The 20324-nt window shown below is 43.6% G+C and overlaps 1 protein-coding gene across 1 annotated transcript in view; it reads left to right on the top strand.

Annotated features, from left to right (window-relative positions):
• ITGB3 (integrin subunit beta 3) overlaps positions 1 to 20324 on the top strand; it is a 474184-nt gene that overhangs the window by 322638 nt on the left and 131222 nt on the right. The window contains exons 12-13 of the mRNA XM_078645100.1: positions 2189 to 2289; positions 13473 to 13592. Of these exons, the coding sequence (XP_078501226.1) occupies positions 2189 to 2289; positions 13473 to 13592 (221 nt within the window). The remainder of the gene's footprint in view (positions 1 to 2188; positions 2290 to 13472; positions 13593 to 20324) is intronic.

Here is a 20324-nt window from a genome sequence, read left to right as displayed (position 1 = left end):
TGAAGGTTTGGGACACGGTGAGCGGTGATGACCGATGGACCACATTCCCGTCCCCATTCACCCCGATTCATTTCAACCCGGCTTTTACCCCGGCCCTGGAGGAAGGTCCCTTTGACGCTTGGAGGGAGGGTGGCTGTCGATCCCTCACCCATTTATTCCATGGCGTCGAACCCCTCACTTTCCACAACTGCATGAGGGACTACGGCGTCCTTCCGACAGAACGCTACAGACATCTCCAACTCCTACATTGGGCGACGACACCTGCCGTGGTGGACGCGGCTACCAGACCCTTATCGAAATTTGAATCCTTCATTCTTCACACCTCCACCATGAAGGGAACGATTTCTTTCCTGTACAAACTGCTGTTAGACTCTACCGTGGCACCGCGACCGCGCTATCAGGACCACTGGGAAGCCACACTGGGGAGGGATATCTCTACTACTGAATGGCAGGCCTTGTGGAGAGATGTGACATCACATAATCACTCTACTGACCTCAGAGAAGCACATATGAAACTCGTCTTTGATTGGTACCTGTATCCCTCTAAATTACACCGTATATTTCCTACTGCTTCAGATAGGTGTTGGCGGGGTTGTGGGATGTTAGGAAACTTTAGCCATATATGGTGGGATTGTCCCGCCGTCAAGCCATTCTGGGCTGAGATTCTCTCCCACGTAAAGGATATCCTGGGTTACCCGATCCCGGCCACCATGGCCTTTGTTCTACTAGGGCTTAGGGACCCGCTGCTTGAACATCAGACTAGAGCGGATAAGCGTGTTATGTGGCTATGTTTGGGTGCGGCCAAGATGACTCTGGCGGCTGCGTGGAAGTCCCCGTCTGCCCCTGCTCTTTCCTTGTGGCATGCCCGATTGTGGCGTCTGTTGAGCATGGAACGCCTCTCTGATATCTTCCTGGGGAATTTTAAAAATTTTACGTATAATTGGGGCTCGCTTGTACGATTTCTGTCCCGAGGCTTACCTTCGGCCGTATGTCCGTCGACACTGCGGTCTCTTCATCTTTTCCAACTCTGAGTACGAGAATGTTTGCATAGCACTGTGTGATTGTTGGTCGCCGCCGCCGGGGGGAGGGTGATGTTGGGGAGGGTTGAGGGTGGAGGGATAGTTGGGGTAATCATCCTGTGTTCTTCCTTTCTTTCTTCTCTCTTTCGCTACGACTGGCTATGACTAGGGAGGGTTGCTGGACACTGGGCGAACTTGGGATGTTCCTTTGATCTACGGATACCTGTTCTGGACTAGATGCTGCACTGGGTGGATACTCCCCCGCTGCTTATCGGACTATTGTTGGCTACCTGTGAACTGCAGAGCCCTGTCGCCCCTCTTTTTTTTTGCATGCACCCTCCCTATTTCAGCGCCCCCTGTGTGGGGTTGTGTGGCGGCATGTCGCCTGTCTTTCTCCTTTTTTCTGATTCCCCTCTTACTGTTCCCACCCCCTTTCCGTTTCAACTGATATTCTGCAAAATAAAAATTTTACAAAAAAAAAACCTAAAATAAAAAAAATATTTTTGGGAACAGAAAAGGTCTGTGCATGAGCCAGATCCATTCAGAAAGTAGATGACACATATCAGAATAATTGCTATTGGTGGTTCCATTTACTTATCCTCCATTTTTACTAACAAAATAACATTTGTGGAATATAACTAGGAAGCCAGACTAAGAACAAATAAGAAACTAATCCAGCAAAGAAATAGGTACATTGCAGTTATTAGGAATATTTGTTTTATTGTTAAATAGGCAGAAAATTAAAAATATCGCCGTGGATTTTGTTCTGAAATAATGTGACTTGACATGCTTAACGTAGCACACAACGTCTGCAATATTTACATTGCTTTCGGGGAAAGAGGAAAATGGACGTACTAATTGTGCATGAGAATAAATGATGGCAAAGAGCTATGCTTTTAGAGTTTCAAACTCGTCCAGTCTCATCAGGAGACCTTTATCCATTCTAATGTTTTGACCAACATCACTTTGGACACTAGAGCTTGCAGATTGCCTTTTTGAGGTATTTGTATGAGCCTACATCGCCCAGCATGCAAAGTTCTGCTGTGTATATGGTAAAGTCTGAAGACATGGGGCTAGCTGCTGACTCTGCAGCTCTGTCCTCTTGATCCAAAGACATCCGTTGGGTGTTTGCATCAGCCCATTGAAACTCTTCCTCTTGTTGCCAACAGGGAGTGCGTGGAGTGTAAGAAATTTGAGAGAGGTCCTTGGTTCGATGATGGCTCCTGCAAGAGGATTTGCCGCGACGAGATTGAATCAGTTCAAGAGCTCGGTGAGTAACGCACAGTTACCAGAATGTGCTACATGTTGTTTGTGGTGAAACTGATTTACAGGTGCACTGTGTGGTTCTATGGGCCAAACCGCTGCTGTTTGCCCAATTCAGGACTGAACCATGCCATGTTATCCTTTCTCCACCCCTACAACTATGGAATCCAATGGAGCTGTCTTTTCTCTGTCACAAACACACTATTTCAGACTGAAATAAAATGTTGATCCTCCCAGTGATGGTGTTCACCCGAACCCTATGACATCACCAAAAACTGATCACCGTAGTCTGATTTCTTCTCTTCATTCCTTGATATTGATAGTAATGTCCTTCACTGTCCTTCCTACTTGCCATGTTAAACTTTATCACTTCCTTGGAAGGGGCTCTCTCTTCCTGAGCCTCTTTATCTTGCAGGGTTACACAAGGCTTTATAGTTGCCTCATTCATCTTTACTCTGTATACTATTTCTTTGTTATAGTTGAGCTCTTCTGCTAAATTTAATGGATTTGTTATGTTGATGAACCCATAATTATTTTTAATGTGCTAATTTCATAACCCGTTGCACATGCGGCTCTTCCTGATTGACTGCCTGTCTTTGATTCTTGGATTGCTGATCACCTTCTTAATCCTAATCTTAATCCCCCAAAAAATGGAGATGCATTTCTTTCCTCCATCTTTTTCATATATTCAGAATTTTTTTTTATTTCAAAGTATTTTATTAATATTTTTCCAAAAACAGATACATTTGCATTTCTGTTATGAGGTTCCAGCCAAACTTGGTTGGTGTTGCAGTAATTACAGGTACTCTGGTATACTTGTTTAGCTGAGCCCCACATCGTTGACTTGCAGAGAAATTAGGAGCAGGATAGTAGAAAGAGAGAAGATAGGAAAGAAAGAGTTGAGGATACAAGAAGTATACTATAGCTATGAGCCTAGTCCGGGTTTGCAGCACTATGTGGAGAGCGGCCCCCCGGTGGCCCTCAGTGGGTTCACGGGGGTTCATAGGAGTCCAGGTACCTGTCCAGCGAGTTCCACATCCCCCTAGTAGCTGGTCTCCAGGGTGAGTTTTGCAGCTCAGTGCTATCTGCGCCTCTGAGGTGCGTCACCCATAAATGTATTTCTCCCACCTCATGTTGTTTCTACTATAACTAAACATAACCTTGTTGTTATTTTCACTCCTGTTCCTTCCATCTCAAATTGTTCCTACCACATCTGCCAGTAATCCTGGTATTATTTTAAATTATTTGCAAACATTTCAGGACCACCTTGTATCAGTTGTATATTCAGTCTTCACAGACATAACACCAAAAAGATTCAACCTCTTCTTCCTTTCTCATCAGCTAAATATCTTATTTATTAGTTTTTGTGTCTCATCTGCAAAATTACTTCCCCACAATAGCCCCTATTACGAGTGGCCTGCTCTTTGGGGCGATATTTATCGGACCCAATAAAATCCAAACTCTTCTGGGCCGGGTCCAATATATGACTCGCAGTAACAGGAGCGGCCCGTGCAGGTAAGAGGGGTGGGGCAGGGTGGCGGGGGGAGTAGACAGACGATGATGATTGTAAATAAAAAAGAAAACCACTTACCTTGCTCTTTAATGTAGCACAATAATCACTAGAAATACTCCCAGTAAGCTTTGATATTAGGATAATGTAGGCTGCGACCGGGATCCGTTCTGTTGCACATTGAGATTGCATCTTTGTTAGTCTGTAGTTCTGGAACAGAGGGACCAGAATACGCTTCTGCGGGGTGGTAGATTTTATGCAAAAAAAGAAGAAAACGGGCTACTCTTTTGGGCGGCCAAGTTTACAATTTCAGGCACCACTGCCAAGGTTTCTGCAGGACCATTTTGCAGTATAAGAAAATGAAGGCAGGGTTCCCAGACCAATTTTTAAATGCATAGACCGTGGAGCTTCTGAGACAATTATATCAGGGTGGGTTCAAAGCCCGTCATAGTTTTTAATTCTATGTAACCTACCCTGAGTCTGCTGACAAACTCGCAGGTTTACTCACAAACTCAGTTTATCAAGCCCTGAGTTTAAGTTTTGGAACCGGTCATTACAAATCCCAACTTCACAATACTGGGAATTTTAACATCCTTTTGGAGGGTAAGGGATCTAATGATTCAATAACCTTTCTTCAACTCATGACTAACTTCGGCTTCACCCAGATGGTTAAATCCCCCACTCATATTGCTGGCCATATGTTGGATTGTATTTTTACTAACCATACGGGCCGGGTAGTGGGAGATATTCTCCCACTAGGCTGGGCAGCCCAACGGGCAATGACTTTCAAAATTGTCCTGCAGACAGGGGTAGAACAGGTGCAGTGCAAACCTATATCATACAGAAATTGGAGCAAGAGTTCCGTCATTGATATAATCTCTGCACTCAGAGTGTCCTTATTGAAAAATAACTATTCACAGGGATGGGCGGCAGAAGATTTTAATGCTTGGATGAAGGCCTCAATCAATCAGGTTGCTCCAGTTTAAACAAAGGTCTGCACCAGAGCTAAGGTGTCCACATCCTGATTCTCAAACGAATTGAAAGACCTCAGACAACAGTGTCGGAGGCAAGAACAGAAATGGAGGGCAAAACTCAACCTGGAGAATAAAGAAAACATAAAGAGCTGACACTCCTGTATAAACATGCCATTGCAGCGTCCAAACCTCCTACTATGTGAACAAAATTAGGTCTGCTAGAAACTCCCCATATGAACTCTTTAAGGTGATAAAAGAGCCCTCTACTCCAACAGTCCATAGAGAACTCACAAAGTTACTGCGGCAATGTTGCAGTCTACTTCAGAGAAAATCCTGAAGATTTACTCAGACTTCAATGTCATTGAGGATAGGTCTTGAATGAAGATACCCCAGCGCTCATGATAGAAGTCTGACAAGTACAAAAGTCCATTGCATATGGTTCATAGACAATAAATCCAGTAAGAATGACTTTATTGAGTGCAGTACATGTATCACTAATTCAATAGCCGACACGTTTCATCACAATATGTGACTTTTTTCAAGGCTGCAAATACATGAAATCGCATTTAATTTAGCATCTAGTGATGAGAGGGCAAAGTATCGATAGGTAACTGAGAAGTGCAAATAAAGAAAGAAGAAAATGTTTAGAGAAGTAAAAATGTACCATACCACACCCAAGTAGTGGACAAGAAGAGGATGCAGTGTCCCATGTAGATATCCATTAAAAACCAAAGGCCCAAGTGCAAATGGATAGTAAAAACCACAACCGCTGTTAACACGCCAAGTAAAGACCAAGAGGGTCAATCATCATGAGGGTCAAGTCAAAAGGATAGGTGAGATAGGTGAACACATAAGAAAATTAGTTTGACCTAATTAATACCCAGGATTTGGGGGGATGTCTATAGAACATCAATGTTACAGTCTAGTCTAGGTAAAAGAAACTTGAAAAAACTCAGTATAAGTGTGATTTTAAAGTTCAAACGTACAATAGCATAGAGGTAATCCGTAAAGAACCAACCTAAAATTGGTATTGTCAACCCCAAGCAAGTAAGTAAAATGCTTGCAGTGGCGTACGCCCTGGATCCTAAGATAGGGATTGAGGTGCTGGCTATGTACTCAAAAGGTGGCAAAATAAGATAAGTTAAAACATTAAGAAAAAACTTCAAAACTGAAGTAAACACCTGATGCTCAAAAGGATTTTTAAGAGATATTTCAAGTGGTGTACCCTTTCTGGTATATGTAAGGGAACCAAATTAATATGGCTATGAGTGTCCCAAAACTTCATTCAAGTATACACATAAGTGGGATCTCTTATCTTAGAAAATTATTTAATTAACGTGTTAGGTCCGAAATGAGGATAGGCCTATCCCCTCATTTGACGCTGCTGACCCAGCTGACCTGCACTCCCCAACAGTTCTGTCTGCATTCCTCCTATTTCTTCCTTGCAAGTAAAAAATATCTTCATGAACATGAAATCAGGCTCAACTGATGACCCCTGCCCACCAAAAAGTTTACAACTCGTCCTGGATCAGGTTGTGACATTTTTGCTCAAAGTCTTTAATCACATATTAACAATGGGAGTGTATCTCTGTCTTTGGAAGGAAGCAGTAGTTATTCCTCTTACAAAAGAAACCGAATGGGGACCCGGAGAACCTCAAAAACCTTCCCCCCATCTCTTTACTGGCCGCGCTGACAAAAAGGCTTGAAAAATATATTAATCATAAATTGGCTGAGTTTATCGCTTTTCACTACCTTTTAGATCCATCACAGAACGGGTTCAGAAGTGGTCACAACACAGAGTTGGTGCTGGTTGTCGCTGAATATTCCATTAGTTGCCAAGAAGACCTCCGCTGTTTTAGATATGTCAGCGGCATTTGATACGATATCACTGTCCCACTTGATGCAAAGATTACGTCAGGCAGGTTTGAGGACCACTTCTCTGGACCGTCTTTGTTCCTTTCTGACAGATAGGGTCCAAACAGTCAGCTGCGGCAGTTTTAGAGTAGAGGCTTTCAAGCTCACTTGTGGGGTTCCACAGGGATCCTCCCTTAGCCCTACCATATTCAATCTGTATGTCTCCCCTCTCGGCTTTCAGGTGTTTTCCTATGTGGACAACACTCAAACTATTGTCTCCATATCAGAGAATCTGCAGCTAGTACCAGACAAATTCAAAATAATGTATGAATGGCCTTAATACCTGGATGAAGGACAATTGCTTAAAATTGAATACTGAAAAGGTGGAGATTTTGGTATTTGGGCACAGCATTCGGTGTGGTCTGAACTTTGATAGCCAGAGACTTGTGGTCCTTTACCATTGCCGGTTGAATCTGCGAAAAACGTGGTGGTTATTTTTGATAATTCGCTTACTTTTGATGCCCGGCTCAGCAGGACTGTGAGCTCCTACTTTATTATCAGAACCTTAAACAAATATTTTTTAATTTTCCAGCTGAACTCAGAGTGGCAGTGGTAATCACTTTAATTACATCTCGCTTAGACTATTGTAATGCATTATTCTTGAACATCAGCAAGTCCTCGCTAAACAGACCACAGGTCATTCAGGATATAGCAGCCTGCCTGGTCCTGAATGTGCCTGGGCATCTTTTGGTGAGAGAAGGCATTAACTCCTTTCATTGGCTGCCAGTCAGAAAGTAGGTGATATATAAACTCTTTGAATGGTCTATTTGGCTCTTCACCATTAAGGGCCAGTGCCTATCAGAACAGCGTCCCACTGGTGCAGCCCTAAAGACTGCTCAGCTCATCATCTCTAAGGAAGGTGACCACCTCGAGGTTCCGCAAGTCCAGGTGGAGGCGACTGCTCCTTCTTGGTAGCTATAGCTAAATTATGGAACACAGCCTGAACACATTGCAAGTCTGGACTCTTTCCTTTTATTCAATAAGCAACTTAAAACTTGGCTTTTTTACCTTCCTTGATTGCAGCTCCATGGTCTCCAAGGATATTTTCCTTTGACGCCTTCGGGTTAAGTGCACTTTACAAATACTACTCCATTCCATTCTCCCACTAGTTTCCTTTGCTCACTACAATAGTTGTTGTGGGGAAACAACCTTTACAACGCAACTTTTACAACGCACTACCATTACAACGCAGTCATTACATCGCAACATCCCTTACATCGCATGCCATTACAACGCAACCATTACATTGCATGACACTACAACGCTTACCAATACAACGCATGTCATCACAACGCAGTCATTACAAAGCATACCATTACAACGCATACCATCACAACACATAGTACCCTTCCACTATCCAAAACTTACCCTACTGTTGCACCCCCTGGAGTTAGAATAGTAATTTTTACCCCTACACTATCCAACACTTACCATACATGCAATGTAATGGTATGTGTTGTAATGGTATGCATTGTAAAGGTAGTATGCGATGTAATGGAATGCGTTGTAAAGGTAGTTTTTAGACAATTTGTTGTAATGGCATGTGTTGTAATGGAATGCGTTGCAAAGGATGTTGCGTTGTAAAAAATGTGTTGTAAAGGCATGTGTTGTAAAAGTATGCGTTGTAACGTCATACATCCCTTGTTGTGCATAAGTTAACTCACAGATCACTACATCCTGTTTCTTATAATGTGTTTTTCATATGGTTGATTCACTGGCTTATACCCAGGTCATTCATAGTAAGGACTTTTTGGAAAGTTATAAGTTAAACTTCAAAATGTGGGTTTAGATATATTGTTGCAAATAGTCAAATGGGTCGCACTTCCATTACCGCACATATCACAATTAACCGGGCCACTCGTAATGAGGGCCAATATAGCCTTCCAGTCTTATTTATTACTCCTTTATCTCATATTTTCAGGAATGCTAGGTCAGGACTTTAAAAGATGAGGCAAGTTGATTGTTACACAATGCGGGACTTGTTTGGCAAATGGCAAGTTAATAGTTCAAAGAATGCCAATGTGAACAGTGCCTGCAAATAAAGCTTTGAGTACTTCACCCAATGAACAAAGAGGTAGAGGTTTGTTCATTTACTCTCCTAGAAGTATGAAAATGACAATAGACTGATTTCACGCCTATATCTTATTTTAAATGAGAGGAAGGAGCAACAGCTTCAGAGATGTCAAGAAAGTTTGGTCAGGTAACTAGGTAGGGAAATATCTAAAAAAAAACTAGGGATTATCCAGTTAGAATTACTAAAATGTAATACTGATGTAGGGCACAGGAAACTTGTGGGTAAATGAGGTGTATTATATGGTGTGGTTGTGCAACCCCGCCATGTAATACACTTTAGGTCCTGTAGGTTTCGTCTGTAAAACCCTCCGCTCAGCCGTGGGTAGCTGTGCCACTGAGCAGCAAGGTTTACACAGAGGAACAAGTATTAAGCATTTAAACAGCACCAAAACAACAGAAGAAGAAATCGATTGGACACTCAATAAATCCAACACCACTTTATAAAAATAGATCATATTTTTATACGTTTTTAGACATCAGAACGAAAAATATCCACCAAAGGGTTCAGGAGATATAGATTTCACAAGCAATAATAAATCAGAGCAGTTTCATTCAACCACAAAAAAGCCTTGGCAAAGTCAACAAATTGGACACTTACAAACTGTTAGAAGGAAAACTTAGGTATGTGTCAATGCGGTCAGTTGGAAGTACTTGGGGCAACCAACTGTTGCAGGGAGCAGGTCATGTGGACCAGCAAGTTCCTCAAGAACAGTTACCTTCACAGGGGAAGCAGTCCTTCAGCAGTTCCAGGCACTTTTACCGCATTGCAATGGATTCCTATGGAGTGGTCCTGATGCTAAGGATGAAGGATCCTGAAGATGCTTCAAGGATGCTGTTGATGTGATGCAGTCAATGGGGGCCTACCTGCAGGGATTCCTTGGTCCTAAAAGATGGTGAGGGAGTCCTAGTTGCAGGGTCGATGCCCGACAAAGTCCTCTATAGTCTGGCCTAAGTCCAGTCGCCCGGTGTAGTGTCATGGGCCAATCCTTCCTGTGTTGATAACTCACCTTCTGAGATTTCCAGCAACTCTCCAACATCACTCCCAGGCTCAGTGAACTTGTGTGCAACTCTGTGCCTCAGGTCTTGGTCCTCGATGCTGCACAGCAGCAGGGGTAGCGGCTTGAAGGCTTTGGGCTACCAACTTGCCCCAACAGGCACCTTCAGCTGTTGTGTCCCTGTGCTGTAAACAGTAGGCCACTTAGCTTGGAGTTTTCTTGGCTTGACTGGGTTCTGGAGACAGCTTTTCCCTGAGCAGGACACAGCAGGCACAGTCCCTCTCTTTGCTAAACACCAGGTGCATTCTTCTTTGGTGCAGCCTCTCTTTGCAGAGCCCTCGGTGCAGCAGGGCAGTCCTCCTTCAGTCCTCCTTACAAGTTAGTTGAGACCTAAGTTCTGGGTGCCCTATTTAACTTCAAAAATGCCCACAGGGTAGGATGTGGTTGGTAGGCAATAGGTTAGCAGGTTCCCTCCCTCCTGAACACCACTTTGGGGGAAAGTGTGGCATCTGGCTATCCCAGGATGCTCCATTCTGCCCACTCCCAACATGGCAAGACCCCTCTCTTGACACTCAGAGCACCCTCGCCCACCCCCAGAGGTGTGGCTACCAAGGGCTTACACGTCCCTGGAAAAAAACGGTTTGACAACTGGCTTCTCCTCTTCTGTCCCCAATGCCAGCCTGCCTCCCTAAACAATAGAGTGCCCCTTGGCTAAGTGTTACCCATTTGCCCTTTGAAGCTTGCCTTTTGGGCTAACACCCCTGTGACTTCCTGCAGAAGGGAGGTAACACCTGTCTCCCTTGCAGGCCCCTATTGTGTCCTTTCCTGAGAGTTATTAGCACATCTTCCCAGGAGGGCAGAAAGCTCGCTGCAGGACAATCCTTGTGTACATCAGTAAACGGGCACTGGAAACCTTGGGCAACTAACGTGGCAACTTCTAAAGTTGTACTTTACCCACCAGTGACATTAAACTCGAGTTAACCATTAAATCGGATTTAAGGCTCTTATTCTTTTGAGAGTAAACAGTGCTAAACTTAGTAGTCCAATTGAGAGGTTAGCTGGGCAGAGGTGCCAGCCTGTAATTCTGTACTTGCCAATGGGGCCACTAGCCTTTCCACAGTAAAAACGTCAATCTAGTGTTTTTACTGCTGGAACATATACAAGTACAGACTCCACCTTTTGACATACAGCACCCTGCCTTAGGACATGTTAGGCCTGCAAAGGGGTGACTTATAAACATTATAAGTGAGGTTTGGGATTCGCCATTACCTTAAATGGCAAAGTTGAGTTAGCAGTTTTACAGTGCCCTTCCAGTCTGCAGTGGCAGACAGGGACCATGTTTTGCTTTGTCCTACTCGTGGGGGCACAACTAGTGCTACTGTCCACGAGTGACACCTCAACCTACAGGCCCTAGATACCCCTGGTACCATATTCTAGGGGTTTACAGGTAAATCAGGTTATGCCAATTGGGGACAAGCCAATGAAAGATACTGCATTATAAGTGTTAGATTGCAAGCACTGAGGATGGTTTAGCAGCACTCATGGCATTTCAGAGCCATTAAACCAACCATATTGTAGTCAAAATTGGGACAAACAACAGTGGGGAGTTGGGGGTAAACCTGCAGAAAGCCAGTTCCCTTCCAGAAATGATGTATAAACACATGATGCACTGGTACCCCAAGGCCCAACACCTAAAACGGTTAATTCCCACTTCAAATGGTGGGCCCTGCCTTCATCCTGCATTTCAACATCTAAAAAAATAAGTAGTCGGCGAGAAGATGTGTTCAAACAGACGCTTTCATTCTCAAACTGTTTTGTAAACCAGACTCTTATTGATATGAAACCGATGTAAAGCAGCCTTTCAATCTGAAAGCTAAAGAGTGATTTATTTTGTTGCTTCCGGGAGGGAGCAATGTCCTCAGATTTTTCAAGTTTATCCAAGTTATCAGATTACAGCATGAGATTTCTCAACAAATGTTAATATGTCTATGCAAGAGTGCAGCATTATAATGAGACTTGGCCTTATCCAAAACCGAGGACAATGGGGGAGCAGGGCCTTCCAATAGCAATGAAGCATTAATCTTTAAGATGTCTGCACTTAGTTAAAACTTCAGGGTCAGGATGTCGTCCTTTGTTTGCAAGTAATGTTTGTTCGATCACTGAAGAATCTATGTTGAACTAACTGTAGCAGGATCCCACCTTGAAGAAACCCTAAGGTAGAAGATCTAAAGCACTGACAGCCTTTGTTGTGATAGAATGGAATGTTGTGGCAGGATGCACGGGCTCATGTTCATTGCCAGTGTTTGGTGAGTCAGAGTCTCCATATGTTTGAGGTTTCCAGGTGTGGTAGGATTAGCAGGTTCATCTGCATCTGTCTGCAGATTAGCTGGCACTTGATTCACCAGAGTTGAAGCAAGAGTTGGTTAAGAACCTGGTTGCAGCAAATCAACTTTCATTCCATTTGTTCTGCTTTAACATTGAGAAACTGATCTGATGCAATAGTTCCTGGTGATTCATTGGTTTGCTCCACACAACATGATAATGTCTCTTCCTCCTCTGAGGACTACAGTGAAGATGCTTGTCCTTCAGTAGAAGGAATAGTCCCTGAAAACTATAAAGCCAAGCACAAGCCGGTATTCAAGGTACTGTGATGTTGTAGAGATGAAAGAACTTGTGTTGTTTGAATAGTTGTGTAATTCTGCCGTTCTGTTTGTCTTTTGGCTTACAATTCTCCGCTAGTAAATTCAAGAACTATGAGCCCGCTGGAGGTGCTCCATGTATTTTCTTGTTGCTCACCTTTAAAGCACAAGACTCGTCTATACAGAGGTGAACCGAGGTGCGCTGCCAGCCATTGAAGAGAGAGATTGCTCTTCCCTAGTGTGGTTACCTTTAGACCAATAGTTGATGATGGCTTTATCTTTAGTGCAGGGGCATAGGCCTCTCTATTTGCATTTTGGAGCAGAGGTCTTCTAGTTCTTCCCTGTAAAGTCCTTTTAGTCATCCTCATGTGAGTTTTTCATTTCTTCTTGCATGTATGTGAGGAGTTTTAATAATTTGGCATGTTGTGTTTGTGTGATAAAAGAGGAGACACCGCAGAGGTCAGTCTTGCTTCCTGGTTGATAAAAAGAAGAAACAGGAACTTGCTGGCGAAGGTCTAGTGATGCAAGGTAGGGTGTTGGGGTTTCAAGCATTCGTCTGATGATGGGATACCTTTAAAAAAGGTACGGCGACAGCATTCCTTTGAGAGAAACTTTTACCAAAGCAGCTTGCAGCACAGGTAGTTCCCACCTAGCTGCAAAGGTGGTTGAGCAGGGCAACAGAGTACTGTAACCCACACACAAATACACTGACTTGTAAAAGCACTTTGTGTTAACGGATATTACAAGACGTCCAACAGGTTGGACCTCAACGATGAGCCCTGCATGGCCAAAACAAGCCTGGTTGTTTCTTCTGGTCCCGCACAGAGAGTTCCCTAGCAGTTCCGGCAAGACTGTCAGTTTAGGGGCAGCAGCAATGTATTTGCATGTTGCATATTTTGGGTCCCTTTCTGTAATGGCAAGAGCTCAAAACGATGGAATGGAACACTCCTAGAATAATTATCAGTGGGTTAGATTAATTCACGCATTTCGATCCATCACTTTTTTGCTATCTGCTCTCACAAAGCACAGTTACTCTTGTATGAATTAATTCGTTTGGTTAATATTTAATTGTTTTTTTTTCACAGGTGATAAGGGTGAAAATGCAGTAAACTGCACTTATAAAGATGAAGAAGGCTGTGTGGTGAGATTTCAATACCACGAGGACTCCAGTGGAAAGTCGGTCCTGTCTGTTATCAATGAAGCAGGTAGGAAATATTGATGCATTGACTTATATTAAGAAGGCCACAAGTGTAATTTTTTAACAAGAACCAATTCGTCATATTTCTTCTTTTTATTTTTTCTTCCACTGGTTGGTTGGTATATTTGTGTTTTTCCTCGCGTTGTTCAGCCTCAGTGTTTCCTGACCCCGTGGTGCACCGGCTTCTGCCTCCCTTTCCTCAGGATCATGTGTATTGGTAGTGATGGAAGAGGTGTTTCATGTCTCTGCTGTCCTTGTATTGAACACCATGGACGCTGGGTAGAAACCCTCATTGTCCTCTGAATGTTGTGTTCTTATGGCGCCCATTGTGGATTTCATACCTGTGTTGTTCCTCACTTTCATTTGTGTATATTGCCCGTCTGCACGGTCGTTGGGCTTCAGCAACGAGTCTTTTCTCGGTCTCTGCTTCTTATGGCATATTATCTCTTTCACATGTAAATTAGCATTTTATTTGAGTCTTATGAAATGATCTCTTGAAATTGTAGCTCGACAATTCTCTTGTGTGTACTTTGTCTACATGTTCTTGGCTCTGATGTTAGTCAGGCTCTGGTGGTTCATAGTGTTCAAACTCTGGTGTCTCTGAGGAGTCAGACCTTGATGTCTCCATGGTCTATGGCTGTGCTATCTCAATAGCTTCAGACTCAAATCTAATGTTGTTTTGGGATCGGACTCTGAGTTTCTATGGTCTTAGGCTTATTTTCACACTTCGGGGCTCTAATATCATCAGGCTGTAAGATGTCAGTGGTGTCAGGTTGTCATGTCTCTATGGCCATAGGCTGTGACATGTTCATGACCTCTCCCATGCCCTTGGCCTCCAGCTCTGATGTCTCCATGCCTTAGTGATGTACAAGTATTGCATCACATTGGTCTCTTCTTTGTGTCCTCTTTGGCTTTGGATTCCAGACATACTTTGACTCTGTCTCCTGTGCCTTAGACACGGCAGGTTTACATTGTCCATGATCTTGAGGGCTCAGTTACATCTTTGATTGTCTACATTGTGTTGTACGTCCTTGCCTCTGTGGCCTCTAGCTCCTGTGTCCCAGTGGTGTCTATCGCATACGTTTCTGGGTTATGTGGCTCAGCTTAATAGCTTCTGTGACTTATGTCTCTGTGATCTATTACTGATACACCTCCCTAAAAGTTCCTTTTGTAGCAGTGCAGGCCACAGGCTGCAGTTATGGCCTGGCTGACATTGTATACTGCGCTAGTCCAATGTAAACCTGGTACTGCGCACAGGCCTGCCTCAATGTGTCACTGATGACGCGCAGCAACACCCAACACCATCAGCGGTCACCCTGCGGAATCCTCAAAGTCTTCTGTGGCACTTCTGCACTCAGGATGGAATCCCATTCGGTTACTGACAATGTGTGTCTGTCCCTGCAGCCATGGAGGGATTCTTTAGACACTGGTGGGCAGCTTCATGCCTTCTGCTCCATGGTTTGGGTGGTGGGTCTTCTGCAGTCAGCAAGCCGACGGTGGAGTGGAGTGGAGTGGAGTGGAGTAGAGTGGAGTGGGGTGGAGCGAGGCTCGTTGGTAGCCATGTGCCGGGCAGATTTGCTGCTTTAGAGCCACTAAGAGCCCCACATCACAACCTCTGTCACCTGGGACAAGGCAAAGGTACAGGCGCTCACATACTGGTCCTGCTGCAAAGCATGTAAGACTGATGCAGCTGTCCATAGTGACTCCACTGCTGCCTTCACATTAGTAAGACATGATCTGCATCCTCCTGTCTGCTGGGACAGATGTGCTAAGCATGCAGGGAGAGGTGACCTAGGCGTGCGCTACCTCCAGGGGCACACATTGTGAAGAAACGTCACATCCTGTGTGCAAGAACACTCATAGGCATGCAGGTTCATATGACTTCAATCCCTGGGAAACAGGCATGACAAACACTGATGCAACAAGAAAACATGGCCCCTCTGAGCCGAGCCTCATGTGAGTGGAGGGTGACACGTCCAGACAAGAAACGGCACCTAGAGGCCCAGAGACACAGGCCAGCATGATGAAACAGGCAGGCCAAGGACCCTCTGTGGGCAGAGACACAGCCATACAGTGAGAGACACTAAAACCTCTTTTCTGCTTGGACAGAACCCATGTGTATGCCATACACACAGGTGCATGGTGGGAGAGGGCAGATAAGCAGTAGCACACACAAGACAGAGCAAAACAGTGGCAGAACCCCTATAAATGAAATAAAAAAAAATAGGGGCACACACGGTGTAAGGGCAGAGTCCCTACATGTTCTAGGGCAAAAACGGGTATATGGTTAGACTGGACTCTAGAGTGTGTGAAGACACAGAGGCTCATCATGACGAGAGTGGGCAGAGCTTCTGTGTGTGCAGCAGCATATGATGATGGAGAACATGACCTCAGTGCAGGCAGAAAGACACTGATACATGGAATCAAGGACAGATTCATGTGTTAAAAGACCCACACAGTCCGGTGGTCAGAGTGGACAGCCTGGGCTTGCAGAAATGCGCATGGATGCGATATAGGGGGGGCACATATATGTGCAGGGACACATGGAGCCCATATTGAAGCAGAGTGGGAGCACTATGTGTGCAGGTAGTCACGTGGACACTGGTACCATGCCTCCACCAGGTCAATGGATTGTATTGTTCTGACTGTATTCTATTGTATTGGAGTGTATTAACTGTATTGTATTGTATAATAGTGTATTGATTGTATTGTATTGTAGTGCATTGGCTGTATTGTACTGTACTGACTGTATTCAGAGGTATTTGTTTTACCCATATATTTTTCTGTCTGTTGAGCAGGTGACCCCCATAGAAGTACCTTCATTTAGATGTTTAGTACCTTGTACAGTTCCGTTATTATGTTACCATGCAATGTGCTATGTTCTGAACTTATGGCACCCTCATCATTGGGCCCCAGAGAGCTCCCTAAAAACCTCGATCACCATCTGTAGGATCTAATCTATGTAGTGTTCTGTAGTTGTTCTTAAAGGGACATCAAGTGAATAATGGTCCAATATGTCTCAACACCCAGGCTTACATCATCAAAAAAGGGGACACTTTGGGATGTATATTGCCTTTACATTGGATGGCCTCTTTAAGTCCTAACCAGCAGTATCTCTTCCCTTTTCTGTACTAAGACTCACACACACCCCGATCAATGCAACACAGTCTCATCTTGTACTCTCATCTATAAAATGAGGAAAGAACCCTCACAAAGATGAAACGCAAATTGACAAGTCCCAGACTAAGCATTCTTTTGGCAAAATATTTAGGACTGATTGGCCTCACACATAATATCCGGTCACTTTGCTACTCTGCTGTGACACCAGATCAAACAACGCTGTGTGCGGGACACCCCTAAAATCTTGCACTCAAAAGGCACATGGGTGAATCAAGTATGATGTTAAACCTCAGTTTCATGAGACAATGTGTCCCGATATAAAGTGGAAATCAGCATATCAAAAATAGTGTCAAATGAGGAAGGACAAACTCAATAAGTGAATTCTAGGGTGGAATTAGAAACCTTAAAAAGTTTTATTACAAACATTTAGAAATTGCAAAGTGCAGATGCATAAACTCATTGGCATGAAGGCTCTAAGCAATAAGGCAATACAGTATCATAAACAAAATAAAAAATAGTCTAAATCTTATATGAGCAGTAAAATCAGTAAGAAATCAGACAGCATCTCTAGTAACAAGAAAGTACTAATCAGAGTTCTGACTCACCCTCTAAATCAAGGGCTTATATAGGAAATCGTCTCAAAGACTAATTTTGAAAGTGCTAAATCATCATTGTTTTAGCAAAAGAATTACAATTTCAGCAAATCTGAACATTGAATTATTATAGAGCGTCATAGAGCCTTACCACCTAAGCACTATCCCACTACATGAATATTGATTTAGCCCCTATCTGCTACTGTTATCCGGAGATGTCCGAACAAGCTAGTTACAAAACAAAGGTGAACCACTATGAATGAATGCAATTCCACATGCAAGTGGACAAACCTAGAGAAAAGTTACAGTACTGAGCCCATGATAGAGCATCTTCTTCGAGAACAGCGTCATTTGTAAATAAAAAAACACGGCAACGTTTTCTTTTCACCAACAAAGTTTTCCAAAGTTCCAGATTTGGTGCCTTCATGAAAGGTTCTGAGCTCTGTCCCTTAATATCCACGTTACTCCCCCTGTTTAGCCAATGGACCCCCTTTTAGGACTGTTAATACCAACAGGCTATACTTTTCCTAACATTATATTTCTAACATACTTACTTATGGGGGCTTAAGGTCAGCCCTCTTCATCCATTGGCCTGTAATCAGTGCTTAATTTGAGCCTGTGGTTGCAGGTGGGGCATACCAGCACTTATTTCTAGGCACCAGCACTTATTTAGCCTCATCTGACTTTGAGCCTGAAAAAAAAGAGAGTAAAACACAAAAGGTGAAAGAAGGAATAACAGAAGTAAATAGAGAAAGCAGAGATGACAAAGAACATCATAGTCGGTTAGAGGGTCAGAGAGTTCCTTGTGATGGGTTGACGAGAGATGAAGGCGACCCAAGACTATGCAGCCTTGGTATTCTGCACCATGATGTTCTGCAGCGTGGCAGCAGCTTCTATTAAAGATAATGGGGTAACCCAGTAACCCTCAGAACCTGGGTAGGAATGCAAGAGAAAAACAATGGTTCTGTCGGGAGTCACGTGTACTTAGTTTAACCTTACTAAATACGTTTCATGGATATTAATTAATCATCAACTGAGAGGAACACACACACACCAAACTCGACTGAGTTCAGAGGATGAGCTCTTTTTTACTTTTTGGATATAACAATAAATTTCTGGCTGTCCAAGACAGTAAAGCACGTGACTGGTCGTGATTAGGGACATGGTGCTGTACAGTAGTGACATAAATAACACATATTTATACATATGGATGATTTTTTGCACAAGTGTCCAGTGTCCAGAAATTAAATGCAGAAACCACAACAGGATATAATATTTCCTTATTCTAGTTGAGGAGTTTTGTGAACAAGTTGAACTAACAACATTGACATTTCGACCCTAAGATGTAGTGCAGATTCGTAAGCATCTATAGCGGGTCTTCATCAGGACAGGGGAGGGTATGACAGCCTGTGGATCAAAGAATTGAATCAGAACGGTGTGTGTGTTTGTTAATAATTGAGAAAGAGAAAAAGGAGCAATGGCAGCTAAAAGCTCACTCAATATCTCAGAAAGGGGAGTAATTCGCTTCTGTGTGTCTTAATTTCGGAGGTATCAGCTGACACCTTTCATTCACATCGGGAAAGTCTGTTCTGTACCAGATGTAAGAAGTACAAGGCACTAGTCAAGTCTCGATCACTAAGAGCATATTCAGTTGATAGAGAGGAGTAGGTCCTAATGTACGGATGTATGACATTACAACGCATGCTTTTACATCGCATGCTTTTACAACGCGAGTTTTACAACGCATACCATTACAACGCATAGTGCTTTGGGGCGCTGGATAGTGAATAGTTTAATTTACTATTCCAACTCCAGTCCCCGTGGATAGTAGGGAAGATGTTGGATAGTAAATTAAATCTATTCCCTATCCTAGAGCGCCCCCCCAGCGCAATGCGTTGTAATGGTTTGCGTTGTAAATACAGCGTTGTAAAGGCACTATGTTGTAAAAGTTGCATTGTAAGTGTTGTTCACCTAATGTACACATACCTTTAAAATCATTAGAAACTTTATCATCACCAACCGGTGGAGTAAATAAATTGGGGCGCCGCTTCTAAGCAAGAGTTTGGGTCCTGGCACTTATTGTCCCTATGACCCATGACCAGGGTCACTAGAATTAAGCATCAGTGAAGGCCCAAATTACATTTCAGGGTTGACAAAATTATCCAGTAAAAAAAGACAAATTAAGTTGCTTGTTTTGCTGCACATTCCAGAACACTGTTTTTTGTTATTTTGCAATGATGTCACTTTAACATACATTCATATAGTCTGAGCAAATGTTTAACACCTGTATATGGCAATCAGCAACAAAAAAAAACTTTTTCAGTAACGTTTGACCTAGAACACCTCAAGTCTGCAACTGTTTCAACCGTTCCAGGAGCGGCTGGTGTCAGGGAAGTGGGGTGCGGAGGGGGTCAGAGAGGGGGACAAGGGGGAATGAGAGGGACAGAGAAAAAAAAATCATAACTTACCTTCAGCCCGCCGCATTGCACTCTTCTGGTCCTCTCTCTACTGCTGGCACATGCTCTGAGACTCCCCTGTGGCCAATCCTGGCCCTGTGGCCAATCTTGATGTTGTTCTCATGCATGAGAGCCAAGTCAGGATTGACCTAAGTGCCCTCAATTTGCACTGTGTCTTCTGTCTCCAACCAAGCAAGCAGCTCGGATTGGAGACAACTTCAGTGCGCATGTCGGTTTGGCCGTCCTGAGACGGCCAAACCCAAATGCGCACTGATAAGTGCCCACCACTGCCCCTCGTCACTGTTACCCCAATGGCCCCGCTCTCAAAGACTCAGCCATGGAAGAAAAAATAAAACAATAATAAACATATTTATTATCGTTTTATTTTTCACGTTTTTAGGCTGTTGGCGGAGTAACACTTCTCCGCCTTAGCGGAGGAGCCGCCACTGAACTGTTCGTGGGTAATGTGGCAAGTCTGGTGAATCCATAATTATGCGGAAAATGCCATGGTTCTAGAATCTCATAATTCCACTGGCTGCGCCAGAAAACCTCAAGCACGCCCTCTACCGG

Source organism: Lissotriton helveticus, chromosome 5_1 (genome assembly GCF_964261635.1).
Source record: "Lissotriton helveticus chromosome 5_1, aLisHel1.1, whole genome shotgun sequence".
Classification (NCBI taxonomy): domain Eukaryota; kingdom Metazoa; phylum Chordata; class Amphibia; order Caudata; family Salamandridae; genus Lissotriton; species Lissotriton helveticus.
This window is presented reverse-complemented; position numbering and strand designations above follow the sequence as displayed.